Below are 27,993 nucleotides of genomic sequence, written 5' to 3'. Positions count from 1 at the left end.
CGAGGCTGCGCCGTACTCATCCTACTTTGCTTCCCGTCCAGACAACCCCTCATTCGGGCCTACGTTGCGGGGCGGCCCCCTGGCCTCGGAAATTCAGTCTCGGGCCGAGGTCCGCGGCCGTTGGACGAGGAGCAGTCGTGGCAGGCGGTGGGAAGGCTGCCCGGACAGAGGCGCTCGTGGGTCTCCACCATGGCGGCGACGGTGCGCGCCGCGGGAATTCTCCCTGTGCTGTGTGGCGCGTCGGCGGGTGAGAGCCAGGACGCTGGGAGCAGGGGCTCTGAGCGGGGCGGGAGTGGGGGTTCGCCCAGGGCCTGCAGACACCCGGGTGGAAAGAAGCGAGAAGCCGCAGCCCCGGCCTCTCACGCCCGGCTCTTGTCCCGCTGGGACCTGCTGTGTGACCTTGCGCGCGTCCGCATCCTCTCTGGGTCGCAGGGCCCGGGTCTGTAAATTGAGGGTGGACTGGACGCGGTACAGAGTCTCTTTCAGTTCACCAGGTCGCTCGTGCATGCTCGGTTAAAAGGGGCAGCGGAGTGGCAGGCGAGCATCGCTTTCCCCGCGGGCGTGATTTCACAGGTTCATTTGGTGATGATGTGGGGTTCGAGGTGAATGGCGGCCAGCGAAGCTCGAAAGGGAAATAGGCTGTCCTCCAGCTTGAGTCGGATGGGATTAGTGTCAGTTATTTTAGATTCCGGGCTGATCAGTGCCCTTTATTAAAAAGAAGGATGTTTGGAATGTCAGTAGTTTTGCTCTTATTGTCCTCCCCAACCCCTAGTTGGTTGTTTGCAGCCCGAGGAAAGGCAATATGCTATCCTCCAGCTTGATGTTTATCTCTAGGAACAACTTCGTAATTAATTTGACCTCTATTCCCTCTATTTATTGTAAACCCACAATCCAGCATTCGTAATTACGAAATCCAAAGATCTGTAAAAATCGAAAGTTCTTTTTAGTAACTCATTTTGTTGGGAAACTTGACCTGCAATCGTTTGTAGGAAAATCTGACCTGAGCATTTTTTTACTTTTGTTTATGTTGTGACCACCTCCTCCTTTTCCAAAGCCCCGATCAAATAGCACTTAGCATGTGTAGCTTTCTTTCACGAGCTCTTATGTGTAGCAGGGACTGTCTTAAACTCTTTATGCTTTTTTCCTTGCTTCATCTTCACAATGCCTTTATGAGATAGATGCCTTTATTATTCCCATTTTACAGATGAAGGAATTAAGGCACACAGAGGTTGAGAAACTTGTTCAGAGTTAGACTGGGAGGATGTCAGGTTTTTGCACCCACACCACCTGGCTCCAGAGCCTCTTTCTTTCCTTCTTTGTGTTTTTTTTTTTTCTTCTTCTAGTGTATAAACTTTTTTTGGTAGTGGCTTTATTGGGATGTAATTTACATACCACAGGATTCATCTTCTTAAAGTATACAGTTCAGTGGTTTTTAGTGTATTCACAGAGCTGTGCAACCATCACCACAGTCAATTTTAGAATATCTTTGTCACCCCAAAAAGAAACCCTGTACTCTTTTAGCTAGCATCCCCCCAGACCTCCATTGCCCCCAGCCCTGGGCAACCACTAATCTACTTTTTTCTCTATAGTTTGCATATTCTAGATATTTCATATAAATGGAATCAAGTAATATGTGATCTTTTGTGACTGGCTTCTTTCACTTAGCATAATGTTTTCCAAATTTGTCCATGTTGTAGCATAAATCAGTACTTAATTCCTTTTTATGGCTGAATAATATTCTGTTGTGTGTATATACCACATTTTGTTTATCTATTGAGCATTTGGGTAGTTTGTACCTTTTGGCTATTATGCCTAATGTGGCTGTAAGTATTTGTGTGCAGTGTTTTTGTATGTACATATATTTTCATTTCTCATGTGTATACACCTTGGAGTGGAATTGCTGGATCAAATGGCAACTCCATGTTTCACTTTTTGAGGAACTGCTAGACTGTTGTCTAAAGTAGCTGCACCTTTTTACATTCCCACCAGCATGAGGATTTTAATTTCTCCACATCCTTGTCAACACTTGTTCTTTTCTGTCTTTTTGACTGTAGTCATCCTAGTGGGTGTGAAGTGGTATCAATTTGTGGTTTTGATTTGCATTTCCCTGATGGCTAATGAACATCTTTTTTTGTGCTTCTTGGCCATTTCTATATGTTCTTTGGAGAAATGTCTGTTCTAATCTATATCCATTTTTAAACTGGGCTGTCTTTTTATTAGTGAATTGTAAGAGTTCTTTATATTTTCTAGATACAAGTCCCTTGTCAGATAAGTGATTTGTAAAATTTTCTCCCCATCTGTGTGTTGTCTTTTCATTTTCTTGATAGTGTCCTTTGAGACACAAAAGTTTTAAATTTGGATAATGTCTGATTTACCTGTTTTTGGTTTTTGTTGCTTATGCTTTTAGTGTCATATCTAAGAAACCATTGCAAAATCCAGGGTCATAATTATTTACCCTTATGTTTTATTCTAAATGTTTTATAGTTTTTGCTCTTACCTTTAGGTCTTTGATCCATTTTGAGTTTAGTTTTATGTGTGGTATAAGTAGGGCTCCAACTTCATTCTTTTTGCATGTGAATACTCAGTTGTCCCAGCATCATTTGTTGGAAAGATTATTCTTTCTCCACTGGTTTTTCTTGGCGCCCTTTTCAATAATTAGAGTCCAGTGAATGCTGTCAGAGCCTGTTCTGAAGTACTGTACGGTGTGAAGTGGTACACCGTACGGTTACAGCCTGGCGCTGCAGGGGCTCCTGGTGAAAGAGGGGAGCAGAGTGCTGTGGGAATTGGGGAGCCTTCACCGAGAGGTGGTGTTTCAGGCAAACCAGGAGAACCTGTCAGAGACACAGTAAAGGATTCAAGAGCTGAGTGTGTTCCATACTGACTGCGAGTCTGGTGTGGCCAGAGGGGGATGGAGAGGAGAGTGGTGGAGATGAGGCTGACGTGGAAGGTTGGGGCCAAGTCGCAGCCCTGTAGGTGATGCTGAGGAGTTTTGAATTTGTTCTGCAGATAGTAGGGAGCCAAAGAATGATATATCAGGGCTGTGCGGTGACTAGACTTGTAGTCTTAGAAAGGCCTGCCTGTTACCAAAGGGAAAAGGGGAGGGGGGTAAATTAGGAGTTTGAAATAAGCAAAAAAAAAAAAAAAACAGAGAGAGAGAGAGAAGAGCTTGCTTGACAGCAGATGGTGAATTAGAGGGAGACTGGAGACCTGTTAGGAGACTGTCCTTACCACGTGGCTGAGGGATGGAGCTTGAACAAAGAGGGGCAGTGAGACTGTAGGAGGGTGTGTAGCTGAGAGGTGGATTGATTTTTGAGGAGAATCTCTAGGGCTTGGTAACAGGTCAGATGTGAGTGAAGGAGCCGATGTGATGTAATTTCATTTACTTGGGCAAGTGGTCATGGAGCCCAGAAATTACTCATTTACTTGTCTTGGTTCTTTTATTCTATAGATAATACTATTCTTTAGGTGTTAAAAAATGTTCCTTTTCATGTAGAAATGGATCTTAATTTTTTTTTTTTTAATTTATAGGTCATCTATGGTCCAGGCAGCTTTACCTAAACAGCTTTCCAACAGCTTCCATTTTGGCATTGAAGACTGTTCCCAGCAATGGTGAGATTTATTTATCTAACTACCTTTTCTTATAAGAGCTAGTGTTAAGAGTACTTTATGTAGTTTTTTTAAAATGTAGAGGAATGAAGTACATTCTTTGTAATAGAAATGGATAAGGTCTAAAGAGTAGTTTTCAAATTTTTAATGATTACAGCTGTTATAATTCAAGGCTTTAAAAAATAATAGCCATGATTTATTGAGTAATGACTGTGTCAGGTTAATAGTATGTTATCTTGGTTAATCCTCACCCCAGTTTTTATGAGGAGTTGTTATTCCCATTTTACAGATGCTGAAGTGAGTCTCTGAGAGGCTAAGTGACTTGCTTTAAGGTCACACAGCCAGTAATGGCAGGACTGGGTCCTGAGCTGTCTCGGATACTGTGATGTGTTCTGGAAACACAGTGTTTGTAGAAGGGGTGGGGAGAGTGCTGACTGGTGGAATGACAGTTCTCGGCTCCTCCACTTTCTGCCTGTGCGACCATGAACTAATGACACCCCTTGGACCCTCAGTTTCCTCTTCTATAAAATGAGGATGGTAGTTCCTACTTTAAAGATTGTTATCTTGAGACATTGTACTTCCGAAGAGTACTAAAAGGTTTATATCTTAAAACCACCTCCCTTTTCTAGGCCTTCTCATCTTCCAGTGACACTTTAACTTCCATCTGGTTATATTTCTAAACAGATAGTGTATATACTTGTTCTTTTCTCTGTTAATGTCGTTATGCTAATTGAAGATTTAATTAGGCACCATCCCTGCTTTTTCTGAGCATAGTTGTAAGCACAGTTTTGGTCGAATCTGTAGGCAGTTATGTATATGTTCTTCACAGCTGAGCTAGGTAGTACAGTTGACCCTGTACAACCAGAACGGGTTTGAACTGCACGGGTCCAATTATATGTGGCTTTTTTTCAAGAAATAAGTACTACAGTACCATGCAATTTGAGGTTGGTTGAATCCAAGGATGTGGAATCGCAGATAGGGAAGGACAACTATATGTTATACGTGGATTTTTAACTGGCGGGGGGGGTCAGTGCCCATCACCCTCATGCTGTTTAAGGGTCAGCTGTATTCTCTTATTATGTTTCCTTTCTCCTACAACATTTTATTTTCCCTAGAGTTAGTAATTGCCTTGTTTTTAAAAAATTGCTTTGTATTCTTTGTACCTATTGCAGTATTTTCCTAAAGGCTGCAACAGGTTGGTCAGAAATAGCAATAATTTTTCTAACATCCCTGAAACACATCACTAATTAACCAGTTTGATTTAATAGAAGAGATTTAAATTAGAAGGAAGAAATTCTTCATGGTGAACAGTTAAACACTGAAGTGAAACCTTCAAGGGCAGACTCTGTCTTTGAAGAAGTCCACCCAAGGGAGCTTCCTGGGCTTGGCCCTCTGTGGACTCCATGCTATTCCTGAGATGAAGACTTCATGGTCTGAAATTAATAAGCATTCAAGGGATCAGAGCAGAACTGTTCATTGATCGTTGGTGGATGATAATCTGTAATTGGACTTCAAATGTGATTTAGCATGAGCTGCTGCCACCTCCTGTTTTAAAACGCACAATGCAATCTGAGCAAACTCAGTTGTAGCAACAGTACATTGAAAGAGATTATTTCTGAATTCTGAAGTTGATTTCTCTTTACTTTTGACAGTTGGACCTTTGTAAGCTGACTGCATTATTACTTGTGAATAGTATTTTGGTCTTTAGAAAAAGATTAAAGAATTCTAAATTTGATGGTAGTGATTTTTACACTCTTAAAGTATGTCAAGGATTGTAGTTCTAAACTACAAGAATAAATTCATGTGCACTTGATATTTTGTTGAAGCCTGAGAAGCTTACAAGAAAAACTAAAATGTGTCCAGCATAATGGGATTTAGACTGATTATTGAAGATCTGAATTTATTTAACATGAAAAGCCAGTATTTTCTATTTACTTTTGAGTAATTTACAAAGTAAGCTAATAGGTCCAGAGAGACCTCACTATGTCATCTGAGCCAGCCTCCAGAAGTTTTATTTTTTAAAGTAAGACTGTCCTCAAAATATGATTCTTAGGGCTTCCCTGGTGGCACAGTGGTTGAGAGTCCGCCTGCCGATGCAGGGGACACGGGTTCGTGCCCTGGTCTGGGAAGATCCCACATGCCGCGGAGCGGCTAGGCCTGTGAGCCATGGCCGCTGGGCCTGTGCGTCCGGAGCCTGTGCTCCGCAACGGGAGAGGCCACAACAGTGAGAGGCCGTGTACCGCAAAAAAAAAAAAAAAAAAGATTCTTAAAAGTTCAGGATTTTAGTGACTTATTTTTATTAGTAACAGTTAATTTTTTGGTGCTGGCAGTGTTTCTCCATAGGTGTGGAGCATCTAACAAAGTTTTATTCCATCTACCTGCAGGCTCTTTGTCATCTCCAGGAAACAGAGACAACCGTCATTTTACCAGCTTGACCCGTGCGCTACAGACACAGTGCTGTATTTCTTCTCCCAGTAACTTGATGGGCCAACAGTATAGATTCTATAGTTTCTTCACTAAATGTACGTAGACTGGCCACAAACTTCCCATTTCATGAAACAGGAAAATAAAAGGTGGATTTGTATCTTAATTTTTCTTCTTTTTCTTTTTCCTCCTTAAATGAATTAACACTTCAGAGATTAATATATGTATTGTGCTTGGTGGATATTGCGTTTTTGACGTATTTAAGGTTTGTGGCAACCTGTGTTGAACAAGTCTGTCTGCACCATTTTTTCCAACAGCATTTGTGTGTCGTCTCTGTGTCCTATTTTGGTATTTCTTGCAATATCTCAGACTTTTTAGTTATTACTATATTTGATATGGTGATATGTGATCAGTGGTCTTTGATGTTGCTGCTATGACTGGCTGAAGGTTAACATTTTTTAGCAGTAGAGTATTTTTTATTTTATTTTTTTGGAATATTTTTTAAATTAAAGTATATATATTGTTGTTTTAGACATAATGCTATTGCATGCTTAAGACTGCAGTATAGTATAAACATAACTTTTATAGGCACTGGGAAGCCAAAAAATTTGTGTGACTCACTTTATTGTGACATTTGCTTCGTCTGGAACCAAACCCACAATATCTCCAAGGTACGCCTGTGCTATTCAAATAAAAACGTTCCTCCATGTACCTCCTAGAATTATCTTACATGCTACCAGTTGTACTATACACACTTTTGGGAGTACTAGTTTACTTTAATCCCCTCATTTGGGGCACCTGAGGTCTAAAGGACCTGTGGAATCCCTGGAATTCCAGGATGGAATTGTGGCCCAAATCCCTGCTGATTTAGATTCACACCAAGAATATACTCAAAATCTGTTTTCAGTTGCACTTTAGTTGAGGAGATAGGACTAATCAGGAAAAGTTAATTTTAAGTAGATGTTGTTTTACTAATATTACTCCTATCTGAGATAGTATTTGAGAGTCCAGTCTGAACTGAAATTAGCTTGTAAGAAATGGAGATTGAATCCACAATTCAGCATTAGGCAAATTAAAAGAAATTAAGATTATAAAGCCAGTCCATTTTAGACTACTTGGTAAATACAGAATCAAAAAGCAAAAAATCACTTGTAATCCTACTACCCTGAAATCCTGGATTTGCTGCTTTTTCATGCAGCAAGCAGTACGCTATACATTTTCCCATGACAGTACATGGGCTTCTCCAGTGCAGTGTCATAACTGTAGAATATTTCATTGTGTGGGTACAGATCACTTTAATTTGGATTAAATTAAATAATGACCTACTAGGTCATTTGTGTAGCTATGCAGAAAAGAGGACCAGATGATGGGGAATTGCAAGTAACACAGTCTTCCTTGTATCAGAGGATTTTGGTGTAAAGAGAAGAGAGGTGGGTAGAGTTGGAGCCATGAGGCTCTTGGTGCCCCCAGCCCCAGTGTTTTCTGAGAGCTGACTTTGTGCTTTGATGGTGGTGGTTGTGGGGTGTTGGGCGGGTGTATATCAGACTTACAGCCCCAGTGTTTTCTAAGAGCTGACTTTGTGCTTTGATGGTGGTGGTTGGGGGGTGTTGGGCGGGTGTATATCAGACTTACAGGCCTTTTTCAAAATAGTCTTTTCCCTGCCCTGAAAGGCCTTTTCTCTAGCTCTTCTTGTTCTAGAGGTGCCCCTTGCCCTCTGAGACCACTCACACCTGCCTCTGACTCTCCATTAGCCTCCCTGCTTCCTCAGTCATAGGACTCTGTACCCTTATGAGTTTATTGCTCCCAAGTCAGGGCAGGGTGGGGGTGAACTCAGTTGAAACCAGCATGGGGCTAGTTTTTGCTGTTTTAATAGGAAATAGTCTTTGATTTTCTAAATCTCTTCCAAGAAATAAAAAAAAACATAATTTTTTCAAAACTCATTAAGATTTCCTAAAAATGTTTAACATTGTATTTGTAAATCTATCCCTCTGCCATAGAGGGTCCACCATTAAATGGTGGAGTCTTTTAAATCTTCATCTTAATATTGTTTCTTTTAAAATTGAATCCCTTTTAGTCTTAATGAGTGATTTGCTTATTCTGATTCTAAGAGAAACTGTAATTGATTGACCTCCTTATGCCTCCATTAAAAGTGCTCTCACTGTGAACTTTCAAGTTTTTGATGGCATTTATAGATACCATCATTTTTAAGCAATTAGGAAAGAAAATCAGTCTTTAGTGAGACTTTAGTTTGAGGTTGGTAGTTTTATTTCAAACCTGTGGTTCTTTTATTTTTTTATTTTTTTAATTTTTTTTTTTGTGTGGTTCTTTTAAAAGAATCAGTGTCAGCCTAAAGTTTGAAGTTAACCCTTTGCTTTGATCAGGGATACACAAAGCAGCATGTGATGTGGAAGCTTACTTACTTTTGTGAGCTTCAGTTATGCAGATCATCTGTAAAAATACATCTGTATTTTTAAAAACAGGGTACTGTATAGCTATAAAGCATTAAAAAATATTATAAATCCAAAGCTTTTTCCCTTTTCATGTTATCTACCCAAAGGATCAAGGTGTAAGGCCTTTCAGGAGGCTAGCAGGTAGAACTTTCATTTTTATTATTTTAAAAAATTTTTATTGGAGTATAGTTGCTTTACAATGTTGTGTTAGTTTCTACTGTACAGCAGAATGAATCACCTATATGTATAATATATATCCCCTCTTTTTGGGATTTCCTTCCTATATAGGTCCCCACAGAGCATTGATAGAGTTCCCTGAGCTATACAGTAGGTTCTTATTAGTTATCTGTTTTATGCATAGTATCAATAGTGTATATATAGTGTATATATGTCAATCCCAATCTCCCAATTCATCCCACCCACCCCCTCTTACCCCCTTGGTATGGTAGAACTTTTAAAGCTTAAGAACTCAGAAGAGGAGAATGAAGATACTCATTTGAGTTCTAGAATATGTTTAATATTTCAGGCATGTAGATATATGTATCTTAGATTTTTGACTAGTACAACATTTGTATGGCTCTGATTCTTTATTAAATTGGTAATGGAACAATCTGTGGTCATAAAATCAATTGGTGATACTGTGAAAGGTAGAAGTCCTTGTGAAGACAATTTAAATCTAATAAACAACATAGACCAATAAAATTCAGAAGTGGTCAAAAGTAAAGAATCTGAATATTCCACAAGTACAAAGGGGAAAATACTGCTTGCAATTTATGATAGAGAAAGATCTGGGGACCCTGGAAATTCACAAATGGAAATAAATCAGCAGTGTCAGGGTCTATATATAAACAAAAAGACAACAACAATTATTTAAGAAATACACACATACACATGCAGGTATTAACTATCACACCTCTACATACTCATTCTTTTGCAAGTATTGGTTAGGCTATAATCAGAATTGAAGGTGAATTTGGGCATCTCATTTTGAAGGATATACAGAGATGTTTAGGGCATTTACAGAATAGAACAAACAATCCAAATTATTAAGATTTTTGGGTTCAAATTGCAGTGTTGGTACTTTGGGCTAAGAGATCTGTATTTTGGAGGTCTAGTTACTGATTATCTCAATAGTTATAATGGAGGCAAGAGGGCAGGGAAGAGACCGGTCACACAGTTGTTAAAATGTCTGGGAGACAAATCTACTGGAAAGTAACAGGGATTGAAATATGGTTGTCTTTTGTGGGGGAAGGCCATATTCTGTAAAAGGAGTAGAATCGCTTCCTCTTGGGCTTTCCAAATGTAACCATGTGATGTGTACAAAGAATGTTTCAATTTTGCTTTCATTGCCGTAATGATATGTGACCCGACTTCTTCCAGCTCTTCGTATTCAACAGGAATAAATCAACAGACCGTAGATCATTTCTTGAAGAAATTTTTTAAAACCTGTTTCTTTATAGTGACAGCAGATGAGCTGTGGAAAGGTGCCTTAGCAGAGTCTGGTGCCGGAACAAGAAAAGGAAGAGGCAAAAGAACTAAGAAAAAGAAAAGAAAAGATTTGAACAGGGGTCAGATCATCGGTGAAGGTAAACTTATTTATAAAAACAGCTAATGTGCTTTCTAAGATTTTTTCTCCAAAATTTTATAGATATTTTACGAACTAGAAGCATAAAACATTTCTCATGAAGGGTATTAGGTTCTGTGATTTTAGGGTCCAGCCAAATGGCTTATTGCCCCATGAGTCAGGGAAAGGAAAATCCCATAGAAAGGGATTCATTCATTTAGTTATTCATTCAACAAGTCTTAAATGCCCTTGTGTGGCATCTGCTGCAAAAGTCCCTATCCTCAAAGAACTTACGATTCAGAGGTAGAAGGTGGAATAACTGGAGAACTGGCTTAACTTTCTCTCTGAAGGGCCAGGTAGTAAATACTTTCTTAGCCTTATGGGCCACATGGTCTCTTTTCCAACTATTCAACTCTGCTGTATAGCACAAGAACAGTCATAGACAATACATAACCAAATGGGCATACCTGTGTTCCAATAAAACTTTATTTACAAAAGTAAGTGGTGGGCTAGGGCTTCCCTGGTGGGGCAGTGGTTAAGAATCCGCCTGCCAATGCAGGGAACACGGGTTTGAGCCCTGGTCTGGGAAGATCCCACATGCTGCGGAGCAGCTAAGCTCGTGCGCCACAACTACTGAGCCTGCGCTCTAGAGCCTGCGAGCCATAACTACTGCAGCCTGCGCGCCTAGAGCCTGTGCTCCGCAACAAGAGTAGGCACTGGAATAAGAAGCCCACGCACCGCAACAAAGAGTAGCCCCTGCTCACCACAACTAGAGGAAGCCCGCACGCAGCAACAAAGACCTAACACAACCAAAAATAAATAAATAAATTTGTTAAAAATAAAAAAAAGTGGTGGAGTAGATTTGGATTGTGGGCCTTACTTTGCCAACTTCTGGAACACATGATTGTTTATACTTGTGTTTTTTAAAGAATAAAAATAGTATACTTGAATCAACATTCTTTACTGTGGTTGCTGACAAATTATCTTTGATAGTAATAGCCTTTTGGATGTAAAGAAAACACCTTTCACTGCACTTGTAGCTGTTGCATGTCTACTTGGATGTTCTTCTCCATGACTTACCTTATATCTTATTTATTTTTTTAACATTTTAAACAATCATATATGTATACTTTCTCAGTAAAAAAAATTTCTCAATTAAAAAAAAATAGAGAAACCTAAAGTCCCCCTTGATGCCTTTTTTATCTCCCCCAATCCCAGTTGCCTCCCCTAAGGAAACCACTGATTTCATTTTGATGTGTTTCCTTCTGACATTTTCTAATGCTTTTATATATATAAATACCCTAAAAGGAGTATATATTTTCTTTTAAAAATAGATTATGTCATATGGCACATATTGTCTTATTTGCTTTTTTTCACTCAATAATAGGTCTTGGAAATTGTTCTGTATCAGAACCTATAGTGCTAACTTATTCTTTGAATTTAGTATAGAGTATTTCATAGGTTGGATATGCCGTAGTTCATTTTACTGTTCCAATATTGCTGGACATTTAGATTGTTTCTGTTTTTTGCCTTTACAAATAACACTTCAGTGGACATCCTTGTCCAAGCCCACATATGCCTCATACCTGCATGGGAGTGTTTTTCTAGGCAATACCAGTAAGTAGAATTACTAGCTGTTAACGGTAGGTATGTTTAAAATTTTAATGAACAATGCCAAGTGGCCTGTAGAGTGATTATGTTAGCTTAAGCTCCCACCAGCGGTATCATTATCTATATACACGTTGCCTGGCATTTTAATACTCAAGAAATGAATGCTTTTTAAAAATCCTTATTTATGTATGTTTTTAAACCTTCAGGGCGTTATGGCTTCCTATGGCCTGGTCTGAATGTCCCTCTTATGAGAAATGGAGCTGTGCAGACCATTGCCCAAAGAAGCAAGGAAGAGCAGGAGAAGGTAGAGGCGGATATGGTCCGGCAGAGAGAAGAGTGGGACTGGAAGAGGAAGATGAAGGTTAAACGGGAGCGAGGATGGAGCGGAAACACATGGGGAGGCGTCAGTCTTGGCCCCCCTGACCCTGGTCCCAATGGAGGTAGCAGAGTCCTGGTTTTGCTTACATTGTGACAGAGAAAGCACTCCTATTTCTGGAATTCTTTGATATGATTTTATTTACTCGTCTGTTTAGATTGCCTTCTTCCTAAAAAGGATTTGAGCATCATTGAAATAACTTCACATTATTACCCAAATGTATTTTATGGAGCACTAGAGGCCTATAAGCCAAAAAGTAATCCACAAATAGGGGGCAAAGCACTGGGTTCTGGTGTGTTTATTGTGTGGCTTCTCAGAGCATTTGAACTTCGTGGTGTGCATATGGCTCTGTATAAGTCATCTGTGAGATGCAGTTTCCCAAATGCTATTGGTCATTGGCTGTGGAGCAGCATGGCTTGGGAGTGCTATTTTGATAACAGAAGAAACCAAATAGTTGTCATTAAGCCTCATAAAAGTACACATGAAATAAAAGTTGATAATATTTATCAGAGTAAATTAGAAAACAAAGTCATCTCCCCACTGCTTCCTGAGTACGTAAAGAAGTAAAAATCATCTGAAATATTCATTCTTGTCAATGAATAGGAGATGAAGAAATAGACAAGGGTTGCGCTGCTTTCTGTAGTTTGGCTCAAAGAGGAGACGGGAAGTTGAGGTGGAGAGCCTCAGGCCAGCATGCTTAGGACTGAGCAGAATGCTTCCACTGGGAGAATGAAGATACAGGAGGGAGAGGAAAAAACCCATGAACTTAAGTCCCTAGGGAGGGCCCAGATTTAGAGTATAGATGAATGGACGAACTTGTGATGGAAGAAAGGGCAGGGGACAGAGCCAGGTAAGCTGTGTTGTTGGTAGTGGAAGGAGGGGGTGGGGCCTGTGTGAATGCTGTCTCTCTGGAGCCTTCAGTTAGTCTGTGAGGGGGAGATGGGCATGGATGAGCATGGCCACCAGAATATTTTGATGAAAAGGTAGGGTATCTGCGACAGGCCTCAGAATTATCCAGTGGAGTGGGACTTGGACAGAGTTTAGAGGAAAGAAGATTGGCTGTGAGTTGATAACCGTTGAAGCTAGCTAATGGTACATAAGCTCACGTTTTACTGTTTTTGGGGGTGTTTTTTTGCCTATGAATGTAAATTTTCTATAGTAAAAAGTCATTAAAAATAAAAGAACACAGAGAGTGTTTGAAATGGCTGCTGTGGTGAGAGGAGAGAGACCTAACTAAAAGGATGTAAAAGGCCAGCAGGCAGCAGGGAGGACTTGACTGAGTTGGAGACCATGAGTCTTTAGTGGCCCAAGTGTGTCCCATGCTTTGACTTCTCTACAGCAGCACCTGGCAGGTCAGGTGTGCCCAGACAGCTGCATTGATTCCATCCTGGATAGTGTGGTGGAGAGGGGAAGAGGTGAGGGAGTTGAGGATATTCACAAGACCTGGTGGAAGTGTTGGACTGTGGTGTCTTGACTGAGTGGGAGAGACTGGAAGACCAGAGGGGTGATGGGGAAGGGGAACAGTGGTGAAGAGTCTGGAGGTGCTGGGAAGCCCCAAGGACCATCACCTTTCAGTCACTGAGTGAGAGCTGGAGAGGTGGGAGGATGCAGTCAGGGAGATAATGGTTGAGTTTATGAATTTAGTGGTAGAACAGTTTCTGGTGATGATGGAGGACCAGGGTGTTGCTTTGATAGTGGCACCAAAATATCTGAGATTCTTTCTTAGTTAAAAGTCAGTGATGGGGCTTCCCTGGTGGTGCAGTGGTTGAGAGTCCGCCTGCCGATGCAGGGGACACGGGTTCGTGCCCCGCTCCGGGAAGATCCCACATGCCGCGGAGCGGCTGGGCCCGTGAGCCATGGCCGCTGAGCCTGCGCATCCGGAGCCTGTGCTCTGCAACGGGAGAGGCCACAGCAGTGAGAGGCCCGCATACCACAAAACAAAAAAGAAAACAAAAAAAACTTTCATACACTAATTATATAGACACATTTATCTGTATACCTGTTTCTTTTCTCCCTACAGAAACATATGATGATTTCGATACCAGAATACTTGAGGTGGGCATGCTGAATTAAATACCCAGTTAAGCCTTCGGAGAAGTTGGGATGGATGGAGTGGGGTGGGTGGAGAGGGTAAGAGGAACAGTGAGGAAAAGCCTTTGATGCATGACTTTTTCTGAGCTACAGAGTTGCTTTGGGTAAGGAAATAATGAAACTTTAATTTCAGTTACTTGATCATATTGGCTTTTCTGACTGCTGCCCTTTTGGGGGGCCACCCATTAAGGTCTCAAGACAAAGCAACTTCAGTGGTATGGTTGGTAACAGAATTTGGAGATTGCATTTAAATTTCCTCCTTCTTAAAGCAAAGGTTGCAGTAGCAATTTCTCCTTGAATTTGGTGTATCTGACGCTCAGTTCAGCGGGCAGAGATTGAGGGGAGCCATGGGGAAGGGTAGAAAGCTTGGAGTTACTGTGTATGTCCAGCTCTTGGTGGGGAAATGATCTGCTGGGCTGCTTGTAGGCCCTTGAAACTGAAGCCTGTATCAGGTAAATTGCAATCACTCTTTCCAGGGTGTTTCCTAAAATAGTCAGCTTCCCTTTGAGCTAGTGCTGCACACTTAGTGTTAAATGCCATATGCAATAATCATGTATTGAGTTTGTGATTGAATGTGTATATTGTTTCTTCAATATCAGTTGCATTACAGAGTTTAAGATATATTTACAAGTATTTTAAGTCTTTGGGTCCTAGCTTACACCCTTTTGAAATTAATTCCTTTGAAGAACTCTTGTCTGTCTGGGTGATTTACTGTAGGATTATCCACAGGAGTGGGCTTGAGCCCCCTTTTCTTACCTTATGGGAAAGGGGCTGCCATGTAAGCAGTTTAGTTAACGTTTCATAGTTCTTGGTAAATTTATAAATATGCCCAAAAGATGCAGATTTTCTTGTAGTTCATAATAAGCAGGTATTTCCAAATTTTCTATTTTCAGTTGAGCCTAACCCATAGAGATCCAGTCCTGTGCTAATTATTTCTATACACTGCATTTTATCATTTCTAAGATGCACATTTTTTCATATTTTAACATCTGTGATATTGGGATGTGATTGATTGACTGATTGATTGATTTTTGGCTGCTCCCTGCAGCTGGTTATATCTTAGTCCCCTGACCGGGGATGGAACCCAGGCCCCAGCAGTGAGAGCGCCAAGTCCTAACCACTGGACCTCCAGGGAATTCGAAGGATGTGCTTTTATAATCAGTTAGTTATAAACTATGTCAGAGTTTAATCGGCAACTTTTTATCTTTCTTGTGGTGCGTTCATTAAAATAGGGTGCATTGAGTTTTACAGTTTCAAATCCTTTAAAAGGTTTCTCAGTCAGACTTTCTAACAAGCCTGTGAAATAAGAAGAGAAAGCCTTACTTCCGTTTTACTCCTGAAGAAACAGTCCAGATGGAGGTTTCCCATTGGAGAAAGTGTGCTGTTGGTGCTCGTGGGATTGAGGGATGATGTGTGTATCCACCACGTGTGCCTGTGTGTGTGTGAGGAGGTCACTCCAGTTCCCTCCTTCAGAATTTTCTTAAGGTGTAATATTTGTGAAACATTTTCTTTTAGGTGAGGAATGTTTTCAACATGACAGCAAAAGAGGGAAGAAAGAGATCAGTCCGTGTCCTGGTCGCTGTGGGGAATGGCAGAGGAGCTGCAGGTGAATGGGGCTGTGATCATATACGGAGAGCTGGTGGTGGAGGGACAGCTGTGGCCTGGGCTCAGCCGTGGAGTCAGTGGGTTCAGGCTTTTTTGACTAATTAAATCTTTCAGCGGCTTGGGCTCACAAACCTTGTGGTAAACCCATATAATCCCTTAGAGTCAAAAGAAGGATCTTCCTACATCTGCCTTTTTCCATGAAGACAATATTTTAAAAGGCTTAAGACACTATTGTTTATGTATAATAGTGAAAAACAAGGGGGGTGGACACTAAATATTCCACAGTAGGGACACAGTTACAAGAAGAGTATAGCTATACATTGTAATAGTCTATAGCCATTAAAGAATTATGGAAAATTACTTACAAAATAATGGTAAGTCAAATGAACAGACAAACAAAAACCCACTTCATATAGAACTGTATAATATAATCCCAGTTTTTTACAAGTATGTTTATATGCAAAGAAAAGACTGGAAGGATTGGAAGGATATACACTGAAAAGATTAAAAATGTTTAATTAGTATGTTTGCCAATCATTTAAATTTCTTCTTGATACTTTTCTCTAAAGTTTCCATAGTGAACATCTGTTTTTGAAATGTATACATGAATACATTTCAAAAGGGAAAGAAAAGTGGAAAGAAAAATGGAAAACTGCCTATTTAAATCCATACTGACACTTTCAAAACAATTAATACCTGTAGATAGTATGTTGCCAAAGGAAACCACTCTTAACAGTTACTTTTATATCTTTTCAGAAATTCTTTGTTCAAATATCACCATATATCTTTTTAAAAAAAATTATACAAAGGGTCATATTATATCCATAATTTTATAGCTTGTTTTTCTCGCTTAGTATTATACCCAGAGATTTATATATTAGCATAAGTGGATTCCCCCTCATTTTTTTGTATTGATTGCATCGTGTTCCAGTGTATGGATAGCGTAATTTTTGTAACCTTTTTCCTATTGCTGAGTATTTATGTTGTTTATACTTTTTTTTTTTTTTTTTTTTTTTTTTACTATTTATGAAAACAGTGAGCTTCTTGTACATGTCATGTTGTACTTTTGCAAGCATATCGATGGGGGAAATTTCTTGCAGTGAAATTGCCTCTTAAGTTACATGCATTTGAAATGTTGATGAGTGTTGCCGGATTGCCCTCCCAAAAGGCTGCATCCGTTTATGTTTATCTGCACCGTCACACCCTTGCCAGGCCTGGATAGAGTCAGACTTTACTGGCTGTAAGTAAGTGGCGATATGAAACATAACTCTTAGTTTTCATCTGTATTTCTTTAGTTATGAGAGTTAGCACACCATTTTGCATGTCTGTTGGCCGCTATAATTTCCTTTTTGAGATCTGTTAGTTCATGTGTTTCACCCACTTTCTGTTGGGTGATTATTCTCCTCAATGATTTTCCTCTTTGTATGTTAAGGACATTAGCCCTTTATCTATCATATGTTTTGACTTAGTTTTAAATTTTTTCCACATGAAAGTTTTTAAATCACAGAAGCTTTATACCTTTCTATAGCAAGTAAGTTCACCCATATATTCCTCAAGGACTCATATGGTTTAATTTTTTTTAAACTAGTAATTGTAATCCACAGCCCCTTTTGCCCCAGCTTCTCAGATGTCTTGCATATCTCGTGGAACAGTACTGTCTTATGTTACTTTTCTGTGTATAATTTAAAAACAAAATACATTCTTCAAAATAAATAATGGTGATAGCAAATAATGCAAACATTTTCTTAACTTGTGGTAAACCTCATTTCACAGGATTAAGCATTTACAAACTCAGGAATCATTGATTTTTATTTCCGTATATGTCTAGCAGTGTATGTTTTTTTCCCAGCTGTTCTGGTTATTTTAATCTGTTTTCAGAATTTGTGAAAACCATTTACCTTATTAATTTAGCATGGTTAGGGGTTTTTTGGGTTTTTCATTTGTTTTTTTATTCAGTGTAGTTTTATCTAGAAATTTATAAAAGGTAATGTTATGCATCTAACCTTGAATTTCATAGGTACGTTCAAATGTAATGTTTCCAAAATGCCCCAAAACAAAGAAGCAAATCTCTGTAGCCTCATGCTTTGTCATTTGTTTTGGATAGCGGGTTTTCTGGGCAGAAGAAAGATGAACTACTGTGAAATGTTGTAGGAACTGAAACCTGAAATGTGGTAAAAGACATTATGTGGCAAATTTATGCCCCTTTTCATATTTATGCTTTTTCTTTTAAAGGTTTTGCCATTGGGAAAGCCAGTGAACGGGCAGATGCTTTCAGAAAAGTATGTGCATTTTCCCTTTGTTAACAGTAAAAGACCAATAAGCTGTATGCTAGACATTGTGGGAACCACAAGAAAATACTTAACTGTCAAAGGTTACTTACCTCAGAAAAAGCAATTTCAGAAGTGCTTGTATTCTTGCATCATTTCTGTCAGACTTGTAATTGCTTACCAACATTACGAGACAGCGGGGAATGTTTGAACGCTGTCAGAGATATTAAGGAATTGTTTTGGGTTTGTTTTCTGGTGTGATAGTGATGTTATACTTACGTTTTGTTTTTTTTTAATTAAATCCTTAGCTTTTAGAAGTATATACTGAAATTTTTGTGTAAATTTGAAATTTTCCATAATAAAATATTTTATAAAAGGTATTTTTTGAAATCCCTGAAGAAATGTAAATTCTAACAGTAGATTTAAGAAAAACGTTTTCCTTCTTTCTTTCAGGCAAAGAACAAGGCAGTTCACTATTTGCATTATATAGAACGATATGAAGACCATACAAGTGAGTTTTAATCTTTTCTTTTAAACTTTGCAGGATTATATTTGTTTTATTTATGTGTGGCTGTATATCTCTGTGGGTGTTTCTGTGTTTCCCTGCTTGTTACTGCATTCTTACACATAAATATATAAAATGTAGAAACAAACTTTCTTTCCTGAGAAGATTAGTAATGAGTGAAATCGGAGTTTGTTACTCATCCTTGGCCAACATGTGGTGGCTGCTCAGGGTATTATTGGTTGCTTTGTGATATTTGCAAGGGCATTAACTCTATACCCCTAACCCTTCTTATATTTATGTTTTTACCCTCCAGTATACCATGATATTTCTTTAAGATTTAAAAGGACGCATATCAAGATGAAGAAACAAACCAGAGGTAACTAAAAAAACTCATAATTTGTTGAAGATAAAGCAGAGAAACTGTACCAATTTCATCCTGCCCTCTATTTTTGCTCACCTTTACCTGAACTCATTTTGAAAACACCAAAATGTAAAGGCCCAAGTTAGATTTAAGAAGATTGAGGCTTTTGGGGAAATAAAAAGCAGTCATCCTACCCAGGCTCTCATGATTAAAACACTTCCAGGGGTGACTGTATGTGGGAAGAGCACTTAATGAATAAGAAACAATAACTGGGGCTTCTCTGGTGGCGCAGTGGTTGAGACTCCACCTGCCGATGCAGGGGACACGGGTTCGTGCCCCGGTCCAGGAAGATCCCACATGCCGCGGAGCGGCTGGGCCCGTGAGCCATGGCCGCTGAGCCTGCGCGTCCAGAGCCTGTGCTCCGCAACGGGAGAGGCCACAACACTGAGAGGCCCGAGTCTGAAAAAAAAAAAAAGTAACTGAGTGAGTGAATAGTTGGGTTTGTAGTGGGAACATTGGTTACTCCTAGACAATTCATTGATGCTACTAGCTGGTTCTTTTTTTTTTTTAATTTTTAAAATTTATTTATTTATGGCTGTGTTGGGTCTTTGTTGCTGTGCGTGGGCTTTCTCTAGTTGCAGCGAGCTGGGGGCTACTCTTGGTTGTGGTGACTTCTCTTGTTGCGGAGCATGGGCTCTAGGCGCGTGGGCTTCAGTAGTTGTGGCGCACGGGCTTAGTTGCTCTGTGGCATGTGGGATCTTCCCAGACCGGGGATTGAACCCATTTCCCCTGCATTGGCAGGTGGATTTTTTTTTTAAAAATAAATTTGTTTATTTTGGCTGCATTTGGTCTTAGTTGCTGCACGCGGGCTTTCTTTAGTTGCGGCGAGCAGGGGCTACTCTTCGTTGCGGTGTGCAGGCTTCTCATTGCAGTGGCTTCTGTTGTTGCAGAGCACGGACTCTAGGCGCACGGGCTTCAGTAGTAGTGGCACGCAGGCTCAGTAGTTGTGGCTCACAGGCTTAGTTGCTCCACAGCATGTGGGATCTTCCCGGACCAGGGATCGAACCCGTGTACCCTGCATTGGCAGGCGGATTCTCAACCACTGTGCCACCAGGGAAGTCCCAGATGGTTCTTTTCTTACAGCTTGTTCAGTTCCACTCATTTATTCTCATCACCAAGTATTGACTGAACATCTTCTGTGAACCAGGTGCTACACTGAGCTCTGAGGTTTCAGAGATGGACCTTCTTCCTGTCTTGGAAAGAGCAAGCAGGCAGAGTTCAGGGTCATGGAGCTATGCCAGTCATGCCCAATGGCCTTGAGGTGTAGAATTCTTGAACATTCTGATTTGTGTTTCACCTGTGGTTCTACAGTAAAAATGATCTCATATAACTCTAGGTATACTTACAAGGTCTGGATCAGAAGATAAAATATTAAACAGTATTTAAATTTTTCATGTCAAAGCTTCTCATACAACTTTGCTAGAGCTATGGCATGGAAATAAACCAAGAGAAATAAAAATCAAATACAGTACCTATTTATTAGTGTACCAGAACTTGCCTTCTGCTTTAAAGTCATAATTAATCATTCATATGCCAGATAAAAACCATTTATCTTATTATTAGAAAAAGTATTGAGTTGAACACTTAGACATTAAGGTTTAGACCTGTGCTAAGGTGTGTCCCATGTGGTAGTTGCGGCCTGTGTGGCTATGGAGCATGTGAAATGTGGCTTCTGAGAGACCCTGGAAGTGTCAAATACCACCAGATTTCAAAGACTTAGTATAAAAGAATAAGAAATACCTCAAAAATATTGCTGTATTGATTACATGTTCAGATGATAATGTTTTAGACATATTGGGTTAATAAAATACATTACTAAAATCAGTTTTACCTGTTTTTAAAAAAACTTTAAAAAACATATCTGTGAGAGAATTTAAAATCATATATATGGCTTACATTTGTGGCTTGTGTCGTGTTTTTGTTAGACATGTCACTTTGGATACATCTTTATCTGAATGATTACTTTATCTGAATGCTACCATTTTAATTGCAGAAGTTACCTTTTTTATCTTCCCTGTCTTCTAATCAAAGCTGTAGTTTTCAGTCCTGCCTTTAAGGCACGTGCTGAGGTCCATGCCTGGTTAATCAGAATGTTAAGAGTCTAAATTTGGGCTTTTTCTCTGCATCATTCCCACCTGCATTTGCCAGGGGCTGATCTAGGCTCTGGGGATACAGCAGGAAGCAAACAATATCCTGGCTCTCATGGAACTTGCATTCTGCTGAGGGGAAACATCGGATAACAAGTTCGGCTGAGTGCTTGAAAGCAGCCATCAGGGTCTGGTTTGCAGGGGAGGGCGTGGGGAGGGAGGAAGGAGGCCACCTTCACTAGTGTGGTCAGGGAAGGTCTCTTTGAGGAGGACGTATCTGAATGAGACATTGAAGGTAAGAAGGGGTTGTGCAGGGAGAGCAGGCTGAGGGAAACACTGAGTGCAAAGTCCTTGCGGCGGGAAGGCCAGCACACGGAGAGTGGTGTCTCTAGATGAAGTCGGTGAGGTGTCGTCACAGAGGGCTTTGAAGGCCATGGAGTTTTTTGTTACAGTCGACCCCTGAACAGCGTGGGTTTGAACTGCTCGGGTCCACTTATACTTGGCTTTTTTTCTAAATACTAGAGTGCTTCACAGTCCGTGGCTGGTTGAATCCATGGATGTGGAACCTTGGATATGGAGAAACTGAGGACATGGAGGGCCGACTATACGTTAGACTCAGATTTTCCACTATGTGGAGGGTCGGCTCCCCTAACCTCCGCACTGTTCAAGGGTCAACTGTACTTATTTTAATTCAAGGGACAGTGGGAAGTGAAGGGCTTTAAATAGGGAGTGATGTGTTTGCTTTGTGTTTTTAAAGCTCTCCCTAGGGAAGGGATTACAGGTAGACAAGAGTAGGCGAATGGCTGGAGGGGAAACCACCCAAGATTTAGAGGCCAGCGAGGAGGTGAGAAGGATGGGCCAGTAGCTAGGAGGAAGTCTGGGAGAGGGTGTGTTACCTGAAGCTAAAAGAGTTTTTCCGGGAGGAGGTGGATGTCTCTGCTCAGTGCAGCTGAGCATTCAAGGAGGTTGAGAACAGATGTGTCCCTCGAGTCTTAGTTCACATGGACATGGGGCACCAAGAACCTTCAGGCATCTCTGTTAATCTTAACAGCCCTGGTTTTTTTGCCCATATGTTTAAGAAACTTATATATTATTTCTTTAATCCTTATAACATCTCATTTAAATAAGTGTCATTGTGGAAGTTAAGTAAGTTGTGAAGTGTCCCCCAGCTGGGAAGTGGTGAAGCGGGAATGTGAACCAGCATCCCCTAAACCCAGACTGGAAGCTGTGCGAAGCCAGCAGGTGAGATGCCGCCTGCACCGTGGGCGGTGGGCAGGTGTTTGACTTGTTCTTCCTCTTTCTAGGTTATGGCCTCCGCTGCCACCGGGCCATCATCACCATCTGCCGGCTCATTGGCATCAAAGACATGTATGCCAAGGTCTCTGGCTCCGTCAACATGCTTAACCTCACCCGGGGCCTCTTCCACGGGCTCTCCCGCCAGGTAACTTCCCTGGGCTCTGAAACAGAAGGGCTAGTTTGTATGTCATTTGTGTGCTCTGAGACCACCGTCTCCTGGGCTGTCCTGGAGTTGCTCTCGGGCCACCTGAGGACTAGGCATTCTTTGTTGTCTGTGGCTGCATCAGGTTAGTTAATCCAGCTGACGAGTTAGTTCATGAGAATTATCCTGTAAAAAGATACTCTATGGGTGTTTTAAAATTAAGTATTTTTAAAAGCCAGTAATTATAATCTGCTTTATTATGGAAAGAATACCCGCTTGTTCTAAAGCTTCAACAACATAAAGATGTAAAGTAAAAAGAGAAAGTCTCTTTCCTAATTTCGTCCGTTCCTTTGGAACTGGGGTGAAGCCCCTCGGGCACCTCTACTCGAGAGCGGTCTTCAACTGAAGCACAGTCAGTTTTCATGTCACCTGTATCGGTAGTTCAGAGGGACATCTGAGTCAGTAGGAATACGAACATTAGTAGTTCAGGTTATTTCTCCACAAAGATGGGAGCTCTGGGCCCCTGCCCAGCTCACCCCCTCAGCCTCGGCTAGGCTCACAATCACTCCAGCGGTAGGGAGGAAGGGCTGTCGCTGCACGGGGCCCCCCGCTTCTGGGCTGCCTGCTGCCTCTCTGCCAGCTCGGTGGGGATGGCTTGTGCCTTGAAAGGATGGGTGGACCTTAGCAGAGCTGGGTGAGCAGAAAGACAGCCAGGTTCAAGAGACATTTGCTGACCTCCACTTGCTGAGGACTTTGACAGGCTTCCTGACAGAGTGTGATGGCTGTTTCTGAATAAAGTGATCCATGGAATAATTGTAGCCGTCTCTGTTTAAAATAGGAAAATTAATTGAAAGAAAAAGCTTTGCTTAAAAAACCTTTTCTGGGGGCTTCCCTGGTGGTGCAGTGGTTGAGAGTCCGCCTGCCGATGCAGGGGACGCGGGTTCGTGCCCCGGTCTGGGAAGATCCCACATGCCGTGGAGCAGCTGGGCCCGTGGGCCATGGCCGCTGCGCCTGTGCGTCCGGGGCCTGTGCTCCACAATGGGAGGGGCCGCAACAGTGAGAGGCCCGCGTACCGCAAAAAAAAAAAAAAAAAAAAAAAAACCTTTTCTGAACAGCTGTGTTTGTGTGTTACTACTGTCTAAAACGTGTGTGTGTGTGTGTGTGTGTTATTACTATCTAAAACACCCTTCAAAAGCACTTCTAAATTTACACTTACTGTTAAGAGGTTTAACTGTTTGATGTAGCTAAGATATTTGTTTTAGATAGGTCATATTTATGGTCAAGTAGACCTGTTCTAAAATGCCATCAGCTATAGAAAGTCGCATTGTGCTACTCAAAGAAAAAAAATGACACCAGTGTAAGCAACATGCCACTGATTATAAGACACTCCAATTTAAATTATTTTATGTTGTTTTTTTTTATGAATCAGCTCTTCTCTTTTCTAATTTCAAAGGTATATAGAATTAGAATAGTACAAGGTGTGCATAAAGTCTGGAAACATGAGATTGTACATTTCTCGTGGTATTTTAATTACTATCAATAAACCATCTATTGAGTTTATTCGCCTTTTTCCGACTTTTATGGCTACCTTCTGTTATGAATCCCCATGGCTCTCTTACACAGCATCAACAGTTAGCAGCTCGTGGCCAGTTTTGTTTCTCTAAACCACCCCCAACCAGCCCTAGTCATTTTGACCCAAATCTCAGATATCAATTTATTTCACTCATAAATATTTTATCATGTATCTCTAAAAGATAAGGATTAAAAAGGACCCAACAATAGTAATATCATACGTAAAAAATTAACAGTAACGAGATATCAGACATCTAGTCAGTGTTCATAGAAATGTATCCATTTGTCAGATTAAAAAAATTTTTTTAATTTATTTATTTATTTTTGGCTGCTTTGGGCCTTCGTTGCTGTGCACGGGTTTTCTCTAGTTGCAGCGAGCGGGGGCGACTCTTTCACTGCGGTGCGCAGGCTTCTCATTGCGGTGGCTTCTCTTGTTGCGGAGCACGGGCTCTAGGCGCGCGGCTTTCAGTAGTTGTGGCACGTGGGCAGGCTCAGTAGTTGTGGTGCACAGGCTTCGTTGCTCCACAGCATGTGGGATCATTCGGGACCAGGGTTCGAACCCGTGACCCCTGCATTGGCAGGTGGATTCTTTTTTTTTTTTTTTTTTTTTTTTTTTTGCGGTATGCGGGTCTCTCACTGTTGTGGCCTCTCCCGCTGCGGAGCACAGGCTCCGGACGCACAGGCTCAGCGGCCATGGCTCACAGGTCCAGCTGCTCCGCGGCATGTGGAATCTTCCTGGACCGGGGCACGAACCCGTGTCCCCTGCATTGGCAGGCGGACTCTCAACCACTGCGCCACCAGGGAAGCCCGGCAGGCGTATTCTTAACCACTGCACCACCAGGGAAGCCCTAAAAAACTTTTTTTAATACAATTTGTTAGAATTGGATTGCAGAAAAGGTCCATACATTTTAAATCTTTGCTGTCTTTTAAATCACTTTTAATCTGTAAGTTCCCCTCTGTTTTTTCCTTGCATTTTTTTATTGTTGAAGAAATCAGGTTGTTTGTCCCAGCCTGGTGCTAAATATCTGAGGATCCTTAACATCTCTCCCTGCATGTCCTATAAATCGGTAGCTAGAGCTGGGACACGATGAGGTTCAGGTTCAGTTTTGGGCACAGTATGGCACATGATCAGGAGGGTTAGTAAGGCAAGAGCCCAGAGGGCAAGGCCCTTCCTTTATCCCACTTGGGGGTGGGGAGATGAGGCTGACATGATTCCGCCCACAGCAGGTCACCATAGTTTAGCCACAGCAAGTCCCTGCTTTTTAAGTTACAGACTTAAGTTTATTGTGGGTTTTTTTTTTAAGTAAAATCTCGTTTTTTGTTTTTGTTTTTTTTGCGGTATGCGGGCCTCTCACTGTTGTGGCCTCTCCCGTTGTGGAGCACAGGCTCCAGACGTGCAGGCCCAGCAGCCATGGCTCACGGGCCCAGCTGCTCTGCGGCATGTGGGATCTTCCCGGACTGGGGCACGAACCCATGTCCCCTGCATCGGCAGGCGGACTCTCAACCACTGCGCCACCAGGGAAGCCCTAAGATCTTGTTTTTAATCACTTAAATAATTCAGTAAACAGCTAAACTTGATATTATATTACCTGGGCCATGTTTCCTGCTGTAATAATCACCCTCAGTTAATGAATTTTAAAGAGTTGCTACATTTTTTTTTTTTTTTTTTTTTTTTTTAAATTAATTCATTTATTTATTTATATTTTTGGCTGTGTAGGGTCTTCGTTTCTGTGCGAGGGCTTTCTCTAGTTGCGGCGAGCGGGGGCCACTCTTCATCGCCGTGCACGGGCCTCTCACTGTCGTGGCCTCTCTTGTTGCGGAGCACAGGCTCCAGACACACAGGCTCAGTAGTTGTGGCTCACGGGCGCAGTTGCTCCGTGGCATGTGGGATCTTCCCAGACCAGGGCTCGAACCCGTGTCCCCTGCATTGGCAGGCAGATTCTCAACCACTGCGCCACCAGGGAAGCCCTAAGATCTTGTTTTTAATCACTTAAATAATTCAGTAAACAGCTAAACTTGATATTATATTACCTGGGCCATGTTTCCTGCTGTAATAATCACCCTCAGTTAATGAATTTTAAAGAGTTGCTACATTTTAATCAACAAAACAGTTTTGGCCATGCAAGATAAGTATCAGGGCTGGACCATGTTAGACCAGCCTCATAGATCTAACCTCGTGTTCTCAATTTGGTCGTGTCCAGGAAACCCATCAACAGCTGGCTGATAAGAAGAGTCTCCATGTTGTGGAATTCCGGGAGGAATGTGGCCCTCTGCCCATCGTGGTTGCCTCCCCCAAGGGGGCCTTGAGAAAGGATCCGGAGCCGGAAGATGAGGTTCCAAACATCAAACTGGACTGGGAAGAAGTGAAGGCTGCCCAGGGTATGAAGCGCTCTGTGTGGTCAGGTTTAAAGAGAGGCGCCACCTAGGCCTCCCTCTGGCCTGGCTCAGCCTGGCATCTCTTGCTTCTGGCACCTAGGAGAGACTCAACCCCTCACACTTTGTTGATTTTTTTTGTTTGTTTGTTTTTTTTTTTTTTTTGCGTCACACGGGCCTCTCACTGCTGTGGCCTTTCCCGTTGAGGAGCACAGGCTCCGGATGTGCAGGCTCAGTGGCCATGGCTCACGGGCCCAGCCTCTCAGTGGCATGTGGGATCTTCCCGGACCGGGGCACGAACCCGTGTCCTGTGCATCGGCAGGCAGACTCTTAACCACTGTGCCACCAGGGAAGCCCTCAACCCCTCACACTTTGGATTGTCACTTTTTTTTTTTTTTTTTAAAGGAAAGGCCAACCTTACATTTCTTTATTTACAAATAACAAATAATTATAGATTTAATTTATTGAGCACATCATATATACCAATTACTGTGATAGGAACTTTACATACATATCTTAGTTTAAAACTACTTTAAATATTCATTTAAACTAGCAAATTAGGGAGGCAGGGCTTCTAGTCTGACCTAATAAAAAATAATATGCAGGGCTTCCCTGGTGGCGCAGTGGTTGAGAGTCTGCCTGCTGATGCAGGGGACATGGGTTTGTGTCCCGGTCTGGGAAGATCCCACATGCCGTGGAGCGGCTGGGCCCGTGAGCCATGGCTGCTGAGCCTGCACGTCCGGAGCCTGTGCTCCGCAACGGGAGAGGCCACAACAGTGAGAGGCCTGTGTACCGCAAAAAAAAAAAAAAAAAAACAAAAAAACTAAAGAAGAAAAAAAAATAGCCTATTTTATTTACCCATGTTTTTGCTCTTTCAGTCGTTCTTCTTTCCTGATATTCCGAGAGTCCTTTTGTCATTTTGAGTGGGGAAAAGCCAAGGCCCCCTCCTGTGTGTCTCCTTAACTCTCACAGTACTACCACACTCCCAGCACTTCTGACAGCAGATGTGGGGGGTTTCCCCTCACCAAGCAGTCCTCTGCAATACCAGCTACTTGTCCTACAATTTAACTCAATTCTGACACTGTCTACATGGAGGTAACATCAAATTCCACTGGTTAAAGGCTCAGTCCCTCAAGACTGCCCCCACCCCACTTCACACCAGTTGCAAGTCCGGTTGTCACCTGTGCTTCTGACTCATCAGCTGTAAATCAGAGGTTCCCATGACTCCCTCATTGTGTTTGATAATTTGCTAGAGTGGCTTACAGAATTTAGGAATACAGTTTATTTATCGCCTACCAGTTTATTATAAAAGGATATGATAAAGGATACAGATGAACTTCCAGATGGAAGAGAGACAGAATTTTAAAATTTTCATGAAGTCTAATTTGTCTGTTTTTCTTTTGTTGCCTGTATCTTTGGTGTTCTGTACAAGTAATTACTGCTAAATCCAGTGTCGTGAAGCTTTTGTCCTATGTTTTCTTCTAAGAGTTTTATAGTTTTGGGTCTTACATTTAGGCCTTTGATTTCTTTTGAGTTTGTTTTTGTGTATGGTGTTAGAGATCAGCTTCATTCTTTTGCATGTGGATATCCAGTTTTCCCAGCA

General features: G+C 41.5%; 1 protein-coding gene across 2 annotated transcripts; it reads left to right on the top strand.

Moving 5' to 3' along the window:
- The first annotated feature begins 23 nt into the window (after nt 1-23).
- On the top strand, nt 24-26,595 carry MRPS5 (mitochondrial ribosomal protein S5). Of its 2 annotated transcripts, XM_032653130.1 has the most exons (12): nt 24-247; nt 3,529-3,609; nt 5,991-6,128; nt 9,941-10,066; nt 11,862-12,095; nt 14,052-14,086; nt 15,638-15,728; nt 17,960-18,006; nt 18,448-18,505; nt 18,813-18,875; nt 22,312-22,448; nt 26,219-26,595. In XM_032653130.1, the coding sequence occupies exons 1-12, from the start codon at nt 190-192 to the stop codon at nt 26,441-26,443; spliced, it is 1,293 nt and encodes a 430-aa protein (XP_032509021.1). In that variant the 5' UTR covers nt 24-189; the 3' UTR covers nt 26,444-26,595. The 2 variants fall into 2 exon arrangements, with proteins under 2 accessions (XP_032509021.1, XP_032509022.1); XM_032653131.1 differs by lacking the exons at nt 24-247; nt 3,529-3,609; nt 5,991-6,128; nt 9,941-10,066 and having other exon boundaries at nt 11,878-12,016.
- The last annotated feature ends 1,398 nt before the right edge of the window (nt 26,596-27,993 follow it).

Source organism: Phocoena sinus, chromosome 13 (assembly GCF_008692025.1).
Source record: "Phocoena sinus isolate mPhoSin1 chromosome 13, mPhoSin1.pri, whole genome shotgun sequence".
Lineage (NCBI taxonomy): Eukaryota > Metazoa > Chordata > Mammalia > Artiodactyla > Phocoenidae > Phocoena > Phocoena sinus.
The sequence above is the reverse complement of the archived record's forward strand: the minus strand, read 5'-3'. Positions and strand labels throughout refer to the sequence as shown.

Excerpts from the sequence above, each read along its gene's own strand:
- MRPS5 (XM_032653130.1), top strand. The coding sequence starts at position 190 with ATGGCGGCGACGGTGCGCGCCGCGGGAATTCTCCCTGTGCTGTGTGGC. Across the intron at positions 6,129-9,940 it reads CTATAGTTTCTTCACTAAAT|TGACAGCAGATGAGCTGTGG; the intron begins GTACGTAGACTG and ends GTTTCTTTATAG. Across the intron at positions 18,007-18,447 it reads GGGCAGATGCTTTCAGAAAA|GCAAAGAACAAGGCAGTTCA; the intron begins GTATGTGCATTT and ends TCTTTCTTTCAG.